Source organism: Siphateles boraxobius, unplaced genomic scaffold (assembly GCF_051911475.1).
Source record: "Siphateles boraxobius isolate OS27281-9 unplaced genomic scaffold, OSU_SipBor_1 77, whole genome shotgun sequence".
In the NCBI taxonomy this organism is placed as follows: domain Eukaryota; kingdom Metazoa; phylum Chordata; class Actinopteri; order Cypriniformes; family Leuciscidae; genus Siphateles; species Siphateles boraxobius.
Window position 1 is genome coordinate 10,898,354 of NW_027509205.1, and position 14,813 is coordinate 10,913,166.

Genomic DNA, 14,813 nt, shown 5'->3' on the forward strand with positions numbered 1-14,813 from the left:
CACAATAGAAATATAAAACATTGAAAGAGACAACGAAGCGGGTAAATGCTGAGTTGACCCACTAAGCGCGTGAGAGACTTGATGATGAAAATAAGCTTATAAAGAAAAAAAAATCCAAACAATTTTTAAAAAATATTTTTTAATAACAGGTCATTTGGAAAAAACTGCTCAAGCCGTTTCAAAAACCAAAGGTGGTGACAATTGCAAAAGACAACGTCCAATTATAAATATTAAATGGGTTGAAATTTGACTTGGTTTTTAAGTGGTCCTGAATGTTTACTCCTAACACTACTGTTGTTCTATCAAAATGATATTAGATACAAAATAAACCCTGAGAGGAACTGTATGATCAACATTAATTGTTCAAAATAAACTTCAACATACAAGAAAAAGGTTAAAGGATAACTTAATCCTAAAATCCACACAATTAACTCAAGACGATAAATTAATTAAATGTGTTTTAATAAAAAAACATATTTAAAAGCCAGTCCTCTTATATTTTGAGATTTTGTTAACACTTTCTTTGTTAAGCAGCTTGCTTCACATCATTCCTGTTTTTCACTGTCAATTTCTAGAGATCCTGACTAGTGTCTCAGTAGAAGTTTCAGTAAGAGAGGTTGCTATGTTTGGGACATTACTGAAGGCACAAATGTTTAGTAAAATATAAGTGTACATTTAGAGATGATGTGAAGAAGTAGTCAAATCAAACAAATGTACAAAAAACTCAAAATATTCCAGAAATATCCTTTTAAATTTCCAGAATCATCTGAAAATAATGTCTAAAAAATTTTACACAGGATATTCTAACAACTGTCTTCTGTTTTTTCATGTTCAAAATTAATTTCTACAAACCACTTTAAAACAAGTTTCTAATCACATTCGGATGGCATGACAGTTCGGCAGGGTGAAGATCTGACATTTTCAGAAAAAAATACGGTAAAATAATATTTACACTGGCCCATTGATTTATCAATATTTTTGGTGCTGATTATGGACATAATGGTCAAGGGAGAAGACTTAAAAAGTATTGTTGACATTACATTAAAATTACAAGAAAATGTTATATTTAACTCTTCTAGAATGGAGTATTTATATATATATAAAAAGCAAAACTAAAGTATATCGACAATACAATTAATATTATTGATAAGTGTGGGGGGGGGGGGGTTAAAATAAACAATAACATTGACATAGCAATAGAATACATTAACTTTATCACATTGCCAATATCATAAGCATCAATGAAAAATAACAGCATAATTATTCTATACAAATAAAACTGACTAAACAACTCTTATGCTGTTACCCAAACAAATGAGTAGTTTTGTACAAGATGTGTCAAGAAAGATTCCAATGCAATTTGTTTCTTTCCAGAAAAAAATAAAATAAAACATCAAATATATACACTGAACCTACAAAAATCAGCCTTAAGATCTCACATTGCTCTAAAACCAATTTCCATGTTCTTTACAATTACTAAAATGTGTACCACTGAACTCGACCCTAATTAAACTCGGACCTGTACTATAGATGGAAAGGCCAACAAGACAACCATGGCCAAATGGTGGCAGGACATTATACTGCCCATGCTGAGTGGAAAACAAACAAACAAAACAAGACAAACTTATATAAAATATATACACATCTAAAAGACATTTGTTGATAAAAATGAGTTAGTAAACTACGGTAAAAACATTATTTAACAAGCAAAGAGACGTTACTACAGGACTTCTACAGCAATTACGATGGTGTATCAAATTGCCTTCTATGGTATAAAACAATTTGATATGAACACACACTAAATTAAGCATGTAAACAAACAATATGCAAGGCTTTAGGAGGAGATTAGACTAGGACAAATAGCAATGAGAATGGATGATCTGATGACTGAAGAATTAGATCTCCTCTCCTCCATGGGACAATTCAGACCAAAAAACTATTTTGGGAAGTCAAATTTCCAAATAAACCAGTCAAACATCTTCTGAACAATGTTCTTGTCCTTTTTTCCGATGGCCTTAGGCAATTTGATCTAACATCAAGTGCTCCTCATAATTCAGCTTTTTTCTAGAAATAAACAATGTTAAAACTAAAAATTAACAATGAAACAAAGAGGGTTTAGGTGGGGTGTACATTTTTAGAGGTGGAGCACTGAAAATGTTGGGAAAAAATAACAATTTAGCAAAACAGCCATTACTGACTGGTATCCATTAATTGTTTAATGTATACGTCTGTTTAGCTCCATTTGCTTTTCAAATAGAATTTCTATTCTAAAAAAACATGTTAAATGGATTTCACTTGAATTTTCTCACAGCAAGTTACTGTTCTTTTCACTTTTCACCCGGATGAAGCAAATAAAACCAGTCAAGCAGAACCATAAAACCATAAAACAGTCACATCATTTTACTCCATTATCATTCAGGTCCTCTTATCCTCATTTGTTTTCTCCACCTCTATTGTTCCCTGCAGTCTCTTCTCCATATCAATCTAGAGGAGAAGCTTGCCGTTTCGATGTATTTTCAGAATCTTTCCCAGTCTCTGTTTAGCTGTGGCAAGTCCTTTCTTTGGACGTTTCCCTGTGAGAAAGAAACAAGAGATAACATTTCAGTGTAATTCCAAGCATATCCACGTTAAAGGTACTGTGCTGTAATTCTAGATACCTTGACACGCTCCTGCTGATGTTGGAGTTGCCAGAACTCCGGGTGAGGGAGCAGAGGGAGAGTAGCTGCTGCTGTTTTGGGGAGAAAGAGAGTGGCGTCTTGAAGTCAGGAACACGCCAGGGGCCATGGCACCACTTCCTCTTGGACCTCCAGGGCTGAACGGACCTGGTCCTGCTGTATACTCGTGGTCCAGCAGGCTGGCAGAGTACACCTCCACTCTCCTCTCTTCAACTATGCAGTCAACAGGAGGATCAGAGGGCAGAGGAGGAGACACGGGTGGAGAGTCCGGCTGACGGTGGAGTTGGGCCGCTGCAGAATGTACTTTCTCTTGAGAGACCTTCTTCTTGGTGTATCTTCTCTTGGTTATGGTTTTCTGCTGTTCCTGATATTAAAGCAACAATAGATTACTATTTCAATCCTTTGCTGTTCTTTCTTTCAAATGCTGTGCACTTCCTATTCAAAGAATCCTACAAAAAAAATATCATGGCTTCCACCAAAAAATATTAAGTTTTCAACATGTATGATGATAGATTATTTTTGAGCACCACATCTGCATATTAGAATTATTTCTAAAAGATCATGTGACACTGAAGACTGGAGTAATGATGCTGAAAATGCTAACACAGGACAAAATTATATTTATCTATAAATAAATATATATAATATTGTATTTTAAAGGAACACTATGTAACTTTTTTTGTTCAAAATAACCAAAATTTAAATAATGAGTCAATACATCATCAATCCTTCCAAAATGTGTTTTTGTCTAACTCTGATTCACTATGGTAAGCCTATTATAAGAGTTCTATATTCTAGACCTGATGGAATGGTTTTTGCGAGGTCACTCGCCCGTTTATGTTTCGTCATTTCTGTAAATACAGGAAAGTTGCTCTGGCTACTTTGCCTAGTGTATGGTGTGGGAGCGGCATAGGTTAGCTGTCACAATGAGCAAGAAAGGTTGACATCGAGCAGCTAAATCTCAAACCTCCAAAAAATCTATAGTTTACAGATTAGAGTCTGCTGACAAAAAAGAATGCAACAGAGCTTGTAATAAAATTAATCGACATTGGCTTGGCATTTTGGAGACAGTGAGAAATGAGACTGTTTGAAATGTTGTGAAGAAGATGTGGATATGGCGTTTTTAATACCCAACAGGTGAGTAAGGCATTTATTGAACAGGTTAATTGCGATACGTTGCTCTTGAACAGAGTTTTTTAACTGCTAGAGGGCCAAAAGTTACAAATGGTGCTTTTCCACTGCATGGTACGGTACGGTTCGGTTCGGTATGGCACGCTTTGGCGCTTTTCCACTGCATGGTACGGTACGGCTTGGCTCGGCCGTACCGATACAAAAATGTGAGGTGGAGCACTGTAGATCAGTGATTGGTCAGACAGACAGGATCGTCACTACCAGCGTCATTGTATTTGCGAGACATCAAACCCGCTAGATTTAAATAGCCAGTATCAGCCACCGCTGTAGCACCTGTTGTAAAAAATACTTGCTTGAAGAAAAAAAACTTCCAAACAAGAAATGGCTGAATCGTGGTCAGTGGACGAGAAGCACAGACGTTCCTCTTGTTGGTTGCCGAGGAGCGGATAAACTATAACGATCAGTCATAATCCCACCCACTATGAAGCGGTACTAACTGCAGTGGAAAAGCAACCGAGCGTAAGCAAACCGAGCCGTACAACGCAGTGGAAAAGCGAGCCGAATCGAGCCGAACCGTGCCACGCCGAGCCGAACCGTACTGAGCCGTACCATCCAGTGGAAATGCGCCAATAGTGTACCTTTAAATTGTAATACCATTTCTTAAAGGGATAGTTAACCCGAAACTTAAAATTCTGTCATTAATTACTTGACCTCATGCTGTTCAAAACCCATAAGACTTTCTTCGGAACACAAATTTAGATCTTTTTGATCAAATCTGAGAGCTTTCTGTCCTTCCTTTGCCAGCTACGCAACTGACACTTTGATGCTTCAAAAAGTTCATAAAGAAATCGTAAAACTGATCTTCTTGTGGGTTTGGAACGACATGAAGGGAAGTAATTAATGACAATTTCTATTTTTGGGTGAACGGTCTCTTTAATTTTACTGTTTTTGATTAAATAAATAAATAAATGCAGCCTTGATGAGCATAAGAGACTTTTTCTACAAAAAAAACAAACAAAAAAAACATCTTACTGACCCCAAATCTTTAAACAATAGTGTATAATTGCCATAGTGTATAATTTGTACAAAAATATATCTGATTGTTTCAAATAATCCAATCATAATCAAACCACGCTAATCAGAATACGTAGCTCATGTTGTGAACACGCTCTTTCCTCAATGTACTAAAACACATAAAACACAGACAGCGAATAACTAAACTAATTAATTAGATGACATTTTACAGTAAAATGATTGACTTGAATGAATACGACTTGACTAAATTTAAAGGATATTTTGAAAAGATAAAATGAACACTCATAAAAGGTACACATCCAACGTAATTGTAGGTTCTGGCATAGCGTGGAACAGAAGCTCACCTGTTGTGCCAGTTTGGCAGCAGCAGCTGCAAGCCCGGTTTCAACAGATGCCACCCTGGCACCCTCTCTTACCGGTCGCTCCTGCTTGGGCAGTGTAGGGGTCACACGGGCTGAAGACGTATGAAGAAATGATGTTCAGAAATTTTTAGAAATAAAATGCTACAAAAATTTCATTTCATGCTGTTACCTTTAGGACTCCAGGGTGTATCATCCCAGTTTCTCTTTCTTTTCATTTTGGACTTGCTTAAGTGGTCCTCCTCATCAGATTCTAGTGACGGATACACTGTAGAAGAGTAGAAATGCTCTTTTAAACTGAATCACTGCTTCGCAGCATTTCCTCTGCTATGCATTTTAACAACCCTGGTGCAAATATTCAACAATCTGTGAACTCACCATAATCGGAGTCTTTAAAACAGGTACCCAGGGTCTCCTGTTCATCCAAGCTTTCTTCATCACTGAGATGCCGTGCTGGACGCTTGATGGGCCGTTTCCCTGGCCTCTGAATGGTGGACTTCTTCTCGTTCTTCTTTACTCCACTTATCCAGCCAGCTCTCCCGCCTTTCTCCTTCAAAAGCCCCAGCATCTCTCCTCCTCCGGAGATAGAGAGAGGAGAGGAGGAGGAGGAAGAAGATGAGGAAGATGGAGGGTTGGCCATTGAGAGCATCCCCTGGATAGCATCACGGGTGCTGGGGGAGGCTGGTGCTTCCTCACTTGATAAACACAAAGAGAAAGCAGCAGAAGTGAATATAAAAAACAAACATCTACAGCTCTCACTATGGGATAAAGACTAATAATCGCCAGCATGCAGTATATAAAGTGTGCGTATGAATTACCTCAGTGCAGAATCGAGACCCGCCACCTGTTTGCTTGCCTTCAGCAAGTCTAAAATCCCACCTGCTCCACCTTTCACACCTTGCACTGTGAGCATCTCCTCATCTGTGGTGTAATCCTCCTATTTAACAACAAGATTCAAAACAAGTGACATCTAGAGATGAATCTAAAGCTTGCCTAAAAGAGACTTGCATACCTCAATATCAAAGTCCACTTCTCCTGGCTCACGGATTCTGTGGGGGTCGCTGCATGGTTTGGCCCGGGGTAGTTTCCTTGGTAGACCTTAATGAGACCATTGAGCCAAATATTAGTTTGTACAAAGATGTTGATGTTATTAAAGGATTAGTTCACCTCAAAATGAAAATTTCCTAATAATCTACTCACCCCAGTGCCATCCAAGATATCCATGTCTTTCTTTCCTCAGTGGAAGAAAAATTAAGTATTTTGTGGAAAACATTTCTGGATTTTTCTTCGAATAATGGACTTCAATGACAACCAGCGTTTTGAAGTCCAAATCAATGCAGTTTCAAAGGTCTTTGAAGTGCTTTAATGGGTTGTGCACGATTGCAGCTGAGGAGGAGAGTCTTATCTCGCGAAACGATAGGTCATTTAAAAAATTTATATATATATATATATATATATATATATATATATATATATATAAAAATATAAAAAAAATATATATATAAATATATATGGATTGAGCTGATCTGCAACGTGCCAGGAACTACGTCATCACGTTGAAAGGTCACTGTCGATGTCGCGGGCACAGGCGGAAGCCCCGCTCGACCATGCAAAGGAGGATAGTTCAAATTTTATTGGTCGCTTTGTAAACAGTAGGGCGGTACTTCCGCCGGCGCCCGCGACATCGACAGTTACCTTTCAACGTGATGACGTAGTTCCCGGCGCGTTGCAGATCAGCTAAATCCGAACAATTGTAGTAAAAAAGTATATATATATATATATTTTTTTTTAAAATGACCTTTCATTTCGCTAGATAAGACCCTCCTCCTCAGCAGCGATCGTGCACAGCCCGTTGAAGCACTTCAAAGACCTTTTTAAACTGCATTGATTTGGACTTCAAAACGCTGGTTGTCATTGAAGTCCATTATTCGAAGAAAAATCCAGAAATGTTTTCCTCAAAAAACTTAATTTCTCTTCCACTGAGGAAAGAAAGACATGGATATCTTGGATGGCACTGGGGTGAGTAAATTATTAGGAAATTTTCATTTTGAGGTGAACTAATCCTTTAAATTAACCTAATTAGTAAAACAAAAAAAATAAATGGGAGAAATCTTTTACCAGCTAATTTCTTCTTGCTTGGTAGAGATGCTCTACGGCGAGGTGGAGGGGTTTCATCAATCTGAAGCTCATCTTCAGAATCAAAGTCGGACAAAGTTGCCATGTGGGGCTGGAACTGTTGAAGTGAACTCCCGGCTCCATTTGCGCTGCCAGCACGACCTTTCTTCCTAAGACAGGAAGAAGAAGAGATGTCAAAAGTAAGGGTGTCATTGCATAACATTAAAAATACTTGTGTCAGGGAAATGGGTGAAGATAACGGTTTTACCCTTGTATCTTTCCATTAGTCAGCACCAGCTTGAGCTTGCTCTTGTTGATCTTCTCTTCAAAGTCATCTAGACAGTCATCAGGCAACTCGAGCTGAAAAGACAAATTAAATGTTGTACTTTTTTCAGCTTTATTCCCATCAATCAGTTTTTAAAATGAAAAAAATATCTGAACATCCTTTATTTGAACCCAATGTAATACTATATTAGACAGAATATATAAAAAGTATTATGATGATTATTAAACTGTTCAAAAGTTTGGGATCAGTACTTTTTTAAATGTTTTTATGTCTTATGCTCACCAAAGCTACATTTCCAAATTACAAATTAAATAATATTATTATATTACTAATTATAAGGTTTTCTTTTTAAACATATTTTAATATTTTGAATGTCTATTTTGTTGTAGTTTATTCCTGTGATGGCAAAGCTATTCCTCCAGTCTTCAGTTTCACATGATCCTTCAGAAACCAATATGATCAATATCAAATTAATAATCTAATATGCTGATTTGATGCTCAGGAAACAATTATTTTTATCAATGTTGTGCTGCTTAATATTCTTGTGGAAAGTGATCATTTTTTTCAGGATCTTGCTGAATATAGTTTAAAAGAACATGAAATATATTTTTTTGAAATATAATTTTTTTTATAGTTCACCCAAAACTGAAAATTCTGTCATCATTTACTCACCCTCAAGTTATTCCACACCTGTATGAATTTCTTTCTTCGGCTGAACCCAAAAAAAGATATTTTAATGAAGGTCGGAAACCAAACAGTTAAAGAACACTATTGACTGCCATAGTAATTTTTTCCATACTATGGAAGTCAATGAGGCCCATGAACTGTTTGGTTATCCATATTCTTCATAATATCTTATTTTGTGAAAAAAGAAATTCATGTTCTGGAACAACTTGCAGGTCAGTAAATGATGAAAGAATTTTCATTTTTGGTTTTCAAACAAACATTTCTTATTGACCCCAAAATGTTTAAATGGTAATGTAATAAACATTATAATGATTAATAAATATAAATGTTTTAGAAATTCTACCTTGCTCTTTTTGAGTTTGCACCCTGGCTGGAACTTCTTGAGCGTGTGTTTAGTATGAATCTCGAGTAGGTCCAGCTCTCCGGCTTCTGTCTTTATCTCTTTGCCCTTTTGACTCTTTTTCTTAGCTCCTGGAGGGCCTACGCCCACTCCTCCAAATCCATCCTTCAGCTTGGGACCTTTCTTTTTACCTGGGTGCTGGCCAAAAGTGAAGGATGTGTTCAATGGAGCTTTGGGGTGAGGAGAGGGAAGACCCTGAGAGCCACCAAAGGGTGCCCCACTCCTGCCGATGTTCTGCTGGAAGATATCCTGCAAGAAGAGACACAAAATTCAGATGCAGGACATAAATCTACCTTTTTCATTGAAAATCTGGGCCAGAGCTACTCTCACCTCAACCAGCCGTATCTCCTTGGCCAAGTCCTTCACTAGCTGCTGGATCTTTATGGTCTCCGGTATCTCATGTTCATGCTCAGCCAGGGACTGAATATCACAAAAACAACCAACATAAGCTTTGTGTCATCGCAAATAATTGCAATGAAATGGTTTACGATGGTATAAAACAATGGTAAAACAAATACTTTAAACATAAATTTTACATAAATTTAGTATCCAATTCAGGGCTATTTGACAGATATGATATTCTTTGTGATATGATCCTATATATTTTTTTTTAGCCTTTCGATAAAATTCAACGCAAATCTAATATTAAAAAGCGAGTTTTTACAATAAGAAGAAACAATTTCAGCCAAACACCCAATCGAATTACACTGGAAAATACATAAAATACAGACAAATCTGGTTTTCCACTTGCATTTTTCACTAAAAGAACACAAACAATATATATTTAATATTTCATTTATAGGCTCCAAATATAAGCAATATTTATTCACATAGTGTATTGAACTACAATTTTTAAATAAAAAAAATTAAACAGTTTGAATTGATTCATGGTTGAACTGATTCATTGTTTTGTTTTTTCAATTGACTTTAAATATATGAATAAATCATGGGTATATACCGTACTAATCACAAGTCCTACAAGTAATATAATTAAACTTACTTCCTTCCGTGTCCAGCTACGGAAAGCATTATTGAGAGCTTTGGCTCCGTGGACCAAATAAGTGGCAGGATGCCGTCGATTCTCTCTCAGACCTTAAGTGGATAGGAAAAACAGAAAAATGAAAGTACATGAAAGACTGTTGTTTTAAAAACAAAAATAAGCAGTAAAGAAAACATCCATTTGCTTTATGAGGAGGAGCCTCACCTCTGAAGGTATCGAGCAGATGCTTGCCAACATACCAGCACACCGTTTCAAAGTTTGGAAACCTGAATAAGTCTGCCGTGCTCAGACGCTTTTCTATCTCATATGCTCTGATGAAAAGAAAGGGAAAATTGACCAATGAAAAAGCCCAGAGCACAACTGCTTAGCGTAAGAAGATGAACAGACGCATTATCTCACCGAAGCTGCATGTCAATGTTGAGGCTGTGTAGAAAATTTCCCCCAAATGCCAAGCAGTCCACAGGGGTCAGGACAGCATGAATCCACCCTGACAGCGAACAATTAAGGAACAAAGAAAGAATCAACATAATTATTCTAAATGTAGTTTCTCAGTCACACAGGATATCAAAACAAAAAGTTTATTTTGAAATTAATCCCAGTGCATCTTACTACTGGCAGAAACAGACATCGTACCTGTTGGGATGAAGAGGGTGTTTCCTTGCTTAACTGAACATTTGTAGCACATGTCAACCTGGTCCCCAAAGAACAGCTCATTCTGATTAGTGGATGAACTCCAGCACTCAAAAAGGGACAGGTTAGCAGCAGTGGGACGAATTAGGTAAAAGATCTTCTCACCCTGGCATGTATAAAAACAAATATATAAGACCTCTTTTGTCTGGAAGACAAAGCATGATGCTTTCTATAGTAATGAAATGCAGTTACTCCTCTCAAATGCATAGAAACATTTCCAACCGTCTCCACAGATAATGTAATGCAGACGATTTAAAGAGAATAACTGACCCGGAGTACGTGGTACCACACAGAGGTTCCTCCAAAGTCAATGTGAAAGTCTGTGTAACTGTCCTTCACTCCCATGAGGCAGTATTTCTGCACATTAGGCCTTTCAAAGACAGACTCCTCAGGCCAGAGATTCTCCACCCATGACAGCTTCCTCACGATCTTTGGTGTCTCCACCAGATTTGACAACCTAAGAACAGACACAAAAACTGTTACAGTTTGCACAGATAAATCCGCTAGGAAAATGTGCCTTTAAATTCTTTAATTTAACTCTTTAAATTCAGCTGAAATAGCAACAAATATTTTTTTTCTTAGTTTTCTTACGGGAAGAAAAATTTAAAATTACAAGGTAAAAAAAAAATGCTGTAATGATTCATTTACCAATTTAGAAAACAGAATTTTTATTTCATGCTGACTCCAATACACCGCTGCTACAGCCGTAAACATTCAGATTAAATTAGAACATCCCAAAAAGCACCTGGTATCTGAGAACTCTAAGCTGATCACATTCAGCACTCGGTCTCTGTTTGGGCTGTTATAGTACTCCACAAACTCTCCCAGTTTCATCTTCAGGTCTGCTTGGCGGATGACATCAATCACATCAATTTCCTTGTCAGCTCCTATGACACAATTGTAAGACATTACATTTCTATCTATTTTTTCACAAACATACAACCGGAAACATAGCACAGAATGGCACTGCAGATGTGATTAGAGTTATTTACCAATATAATGCTCTATATCCGATACGGAGAAGGACGACGGGGGCAGATTCATGCCCAGGCCATCTTTCCTGAGGACCAGGACCGGGACGCTGAAAGAGCGCTCCTCTAGAAACTCAACGGTGAGTTGGGCCCCGGTTGGTTTCAGCAGGACTTCATCAGCACTTAAATACAAACATTTAAAAATATCAGCGTACTCATCACTGTGCATTTTCAAAACATTTTTTTAATCCAATAACACCAGAGACTGCAAACCCAAGCTGAGTGGTATGAATCATCGCTTCAAGTCTGATCAGAGCTAAATTAATCTGAGTTAGAGTGACATAGTGGCCGAATTTTGACCTTGCAGACGAATTTTGACCTTGCAATAAGTGTCCTGTAACTCAGTAAGAGATAACATGAATAAACCATACCTGGGAAAAGTGCGGCTGCGTAGCTCCCTGACAAACTGAGCACTGCCTGTCTTCACAGGTCGTCCTGATTCTCTCCCCACACTAGTATCAGCATGCTTAGGAGCCCCCCGTCGTTTGCGCACTTAGAGAGAAAAAGATATCATAGTTACCAATCATGCAAGCTTATAGGCTTACTAGTCCATTCTGAGCTTCTTGGTTTAAAATTGTATTTTGTTTGTGTTTCACAATGAGGGTGTAAATGGCTCTGCTGTCTATTTTTATTACTCGTTGAGCTTGATTAATTATCACAACAAAGTTAGGTCAACAAAATAACAATTCTGTCAGGACCACTATCGTCAAATACGATTGACAATTAGCATACAGTTAGGATTGGTGGTATGGTTCTGTTCTGGGCAAGAACTCCCTGCGCATACATGCAGCCTAGCATGGATAAGAGCAGCAATAACCCCCCTTAGGGTAAACCGAACCAAAATTAATGTATTGCAGATTTCATTCATTAATTTTAATGTACAACATAATTAGAGAATTTTTGTCTGATTCAGGGGTAATCAGAATGCCAAATCCTGACTAATGAGAGGAGGAGCTGGGGATGGAGGAGGGAAATTAGCGCCTGAGAAAAACGAAAGCTGCTGATAATACTGAAGGAGCTTATATATGTATAAAGTGATAGGTGTCGTATTCCTATAGGTAGACGTGGATCAGCTGATAGTCAGCTGATGCGAGCTTGACTAACGTGACAATTCATTTTTTTAGGGAATATTGCAGTTTATTTTAAATCCTTTATTGTTGCACATCATTTATACTTTTTTTAATTCATGTGCCCTCGTAATCTTTAATCAAAAAGTGAGGGTGGGACACAGCAATAGCAAGTGACAAAATTAAGTCCCACCCTAAATTTTTTCTTGTTCAATAAGCCATTTTACATGGACATACAGTTCAATAGGAGAGAAAAGACTATCAGAACTTAATTTTCATGACGACTTTAAAATAACTTTAGCCAATGTTTACATATTTTACGACGTATGCCACACTTACTGACAGAGGGTCCATGTGACACCTGACAGTTAGGACAGTGATACAGATCAATTTCTGCCGCTTTGTCCTCTTCCACTCCAACACAACTACAGAAGATCAAATAGTAAATTACAATACAATACAAATCATTTTAATCAGAAAAAATTAGTTTTGAATTGTAATTTACAAAAGGCAACCTCACCTGCCATGAAACCAGTCCTGACAAACATCACACTCAATCATGAATCGGGTGACATCATAAGGGAGACGACACAGGCAGTAAACGGGAACAGATGCCATTCTAAAGTCCCTGGCCAAATGTCAATATAAAAAAGACTTAAATAATATGGTATTGCTTCTGTTTTGGCACCACAGTTCACTTAGTTGCCTCTGTGGAGTCAACTTCACTTCAGAGCGGTTCACAAATCAGCTTGCAGTGCTGTAAAGACTGTTATATTTACAGTAGAGTGTTGTATATGAAGTATGCTGGCAGTGACAACAGCTCTCAGTCAATCGTAAATTAGAAAGCTTCACTACTACGACCACTGCAGTCGAACTGGGCGCTAGGTGCATACCATGGTTCGGCGCCTGTTGAGAGAGCAAAAGAGAATTTGCTGAGAAAAATAAGAAATATCATTCTTGTACCCAAACTGCAGAAAAAAGTGCACTTCACATTAAATAGTAAAATCTGAAAAAATTGTTTTAGTCAGCAGTTAACTAATTGATCTGCTTGGCTAAAATATCACATAAATGCACAAGTTGCCTTTATTATGGTTAACAGACTCACAATAAGCAAGTTCCTATTCATTCTCAAACAAGCCTCTATACAATGAAGACAAACAGCGCAAACTACATAGCCTACTGCATGATGTACAGCATTTTAAATATTATCCCTATATATGGTCCTGTAGCTCATTTACAGAGAGTTAGAGATTGAGAGGTAACGTTATTTGGGATTAGAGTTAACGTTATAACACTTATACATTTTATGCATTATAGTGGTAAAACTACACATTTATGAAAGCGACACTTATAATTAATTAATAATCAAATTATTAGCAAAATAATAATATAAACACTACATATTCATCTTTGTATAACTAAAATCGTATAGTTTAGAGCTCCAGAGATAAAGCTGACTTCCACTGGGACGATGCGAACTATAACGTAAGTATAAAAGCTATAATTTGCAATGCATACTTATTTTAATTTTATCCCTCGGATTTTTAAATTTAAAAAAAAATGTTTTTGGAAGTGTTTAGAAACGTGGTCTGTGATAGGTTTCTGTGAAAACAGTTTGTTGAAACATAAGACCTGATAGCTAGCTTAGCTGCTAATATTATAGCATGCTCGTCAACGTCTAACTACATGAATCTTTGTGTTTACAATGCAATAACAATTCGTTACTGAGCAAACTCACTAATCTAACCTAAAATGTAACCAAAATATGAAATATGGAGTTGAGATTATACGACCCATAGCAAGACAAAAGGACTTGTTGCAGCGCGCGCAATATCGGGTCTTACCGGGTGTGAAATGCCGCGAGTGTCCCAAAGGCCGAGCGCACCATGCCGGACGAATTTTTTGGAAAATCCGAGGACTGCGCGGCCTGCTTTACAAACAACAAGATGCTTTCAAAAACCGTACAGTTCTTCCGTTCTTACGTATTCAACAGAGGAGAGTGAGTAAACAAATCTGGCAAGATCTCGAAAGAATACAGTCCACAACCGAGAAGCAAAGATTTTATGAAATTCATAACGCAGCGATTTCTCTTGCTATAAATCCATCCCAATCCGCCCGTGCAGCGACCACTGTCTGCGGGAGAGGGAACAATAAAGTTGCTTCGCATTGTCGGTCTTCCTTCGGACGGCAGAGACTTCAGATGAGCCCGTACCCAACCAAAAGAATGGGGGGAAAATCTATTTAATAAGCACTTTATTTTTTTATTTATTTGGTTGGTTCTTGTAGAGTAAGTAGCCTAAGTATAAAACCATGAATAGCTCCTCATCAAGGTTTGCT

General features: G+C 37.5%; 1 protein-coding gene across 3 annotated transcripts; it reads right to left on the reverse strand.

Annotated features, from left to right (window-relative positions):
* Positions 1-445: 445 nt before the first annotated feature.
* On the reverse strand, positions 446-14,662 carry phf8 (PHD finger protein 8). 3 transcript variants are annotated; one of them, XM_077218449.1, is made up of 23 exons: positions 14,321-14,662; positions 13,256-13,382; positions 12,997-13,104; positions 12,816-12,901; positions 11,781-11,901; positions 11,371-11,531; positions 11,124-11,265; positions 10,649-10,835; positions 10,322-10,484; positions 10,088-10,175; positions 9,893-9,999; positions 9,689-9,780; positions 9,019-9,108; positions 8,632-8,937; positions 7,584-7,675; positions 7,319-7,485; positions 6,213-6,298; positions 6,019-6,137; positions 5,579-5,895; positions 5,373-5,468; positions 5,186-5,295; positions 2,658-3,039; positions 446-2,573 (listed from the first exon to the last, which is right to left on the reverse strand). In XM_077218449.1, exons 3-23 carry the CDS (start codon positions 13,092-13,094, stop codon positions 2,485-2,487), a joined length of 3,099 nt encoding a protein of 1,032 aa, XP_077074564.1. In that variant the 5' UTR covers positions 13,095-13,104; positions 13,256-13,382; positions 14,321-14,662; the 3' UTR covers positions 446-2,484. The 3 variants fall into 3 exon arrangements, with proteins under 3 accessions (XP_077074564.1, XP_077074566.1, XP_077074565.1); XM_077218451.1 differs by having other exon boundaries at positions 13,370-13,382; positions 14,321-14,462; XM_077218450.1 differs by lacking the exon at positions 13,256-13,382 and having other exon boundaries at positions 14,306-14,613.
* Between the last annotated feature and the right edge of the window lie 151 nt (positions 14,663-14,813).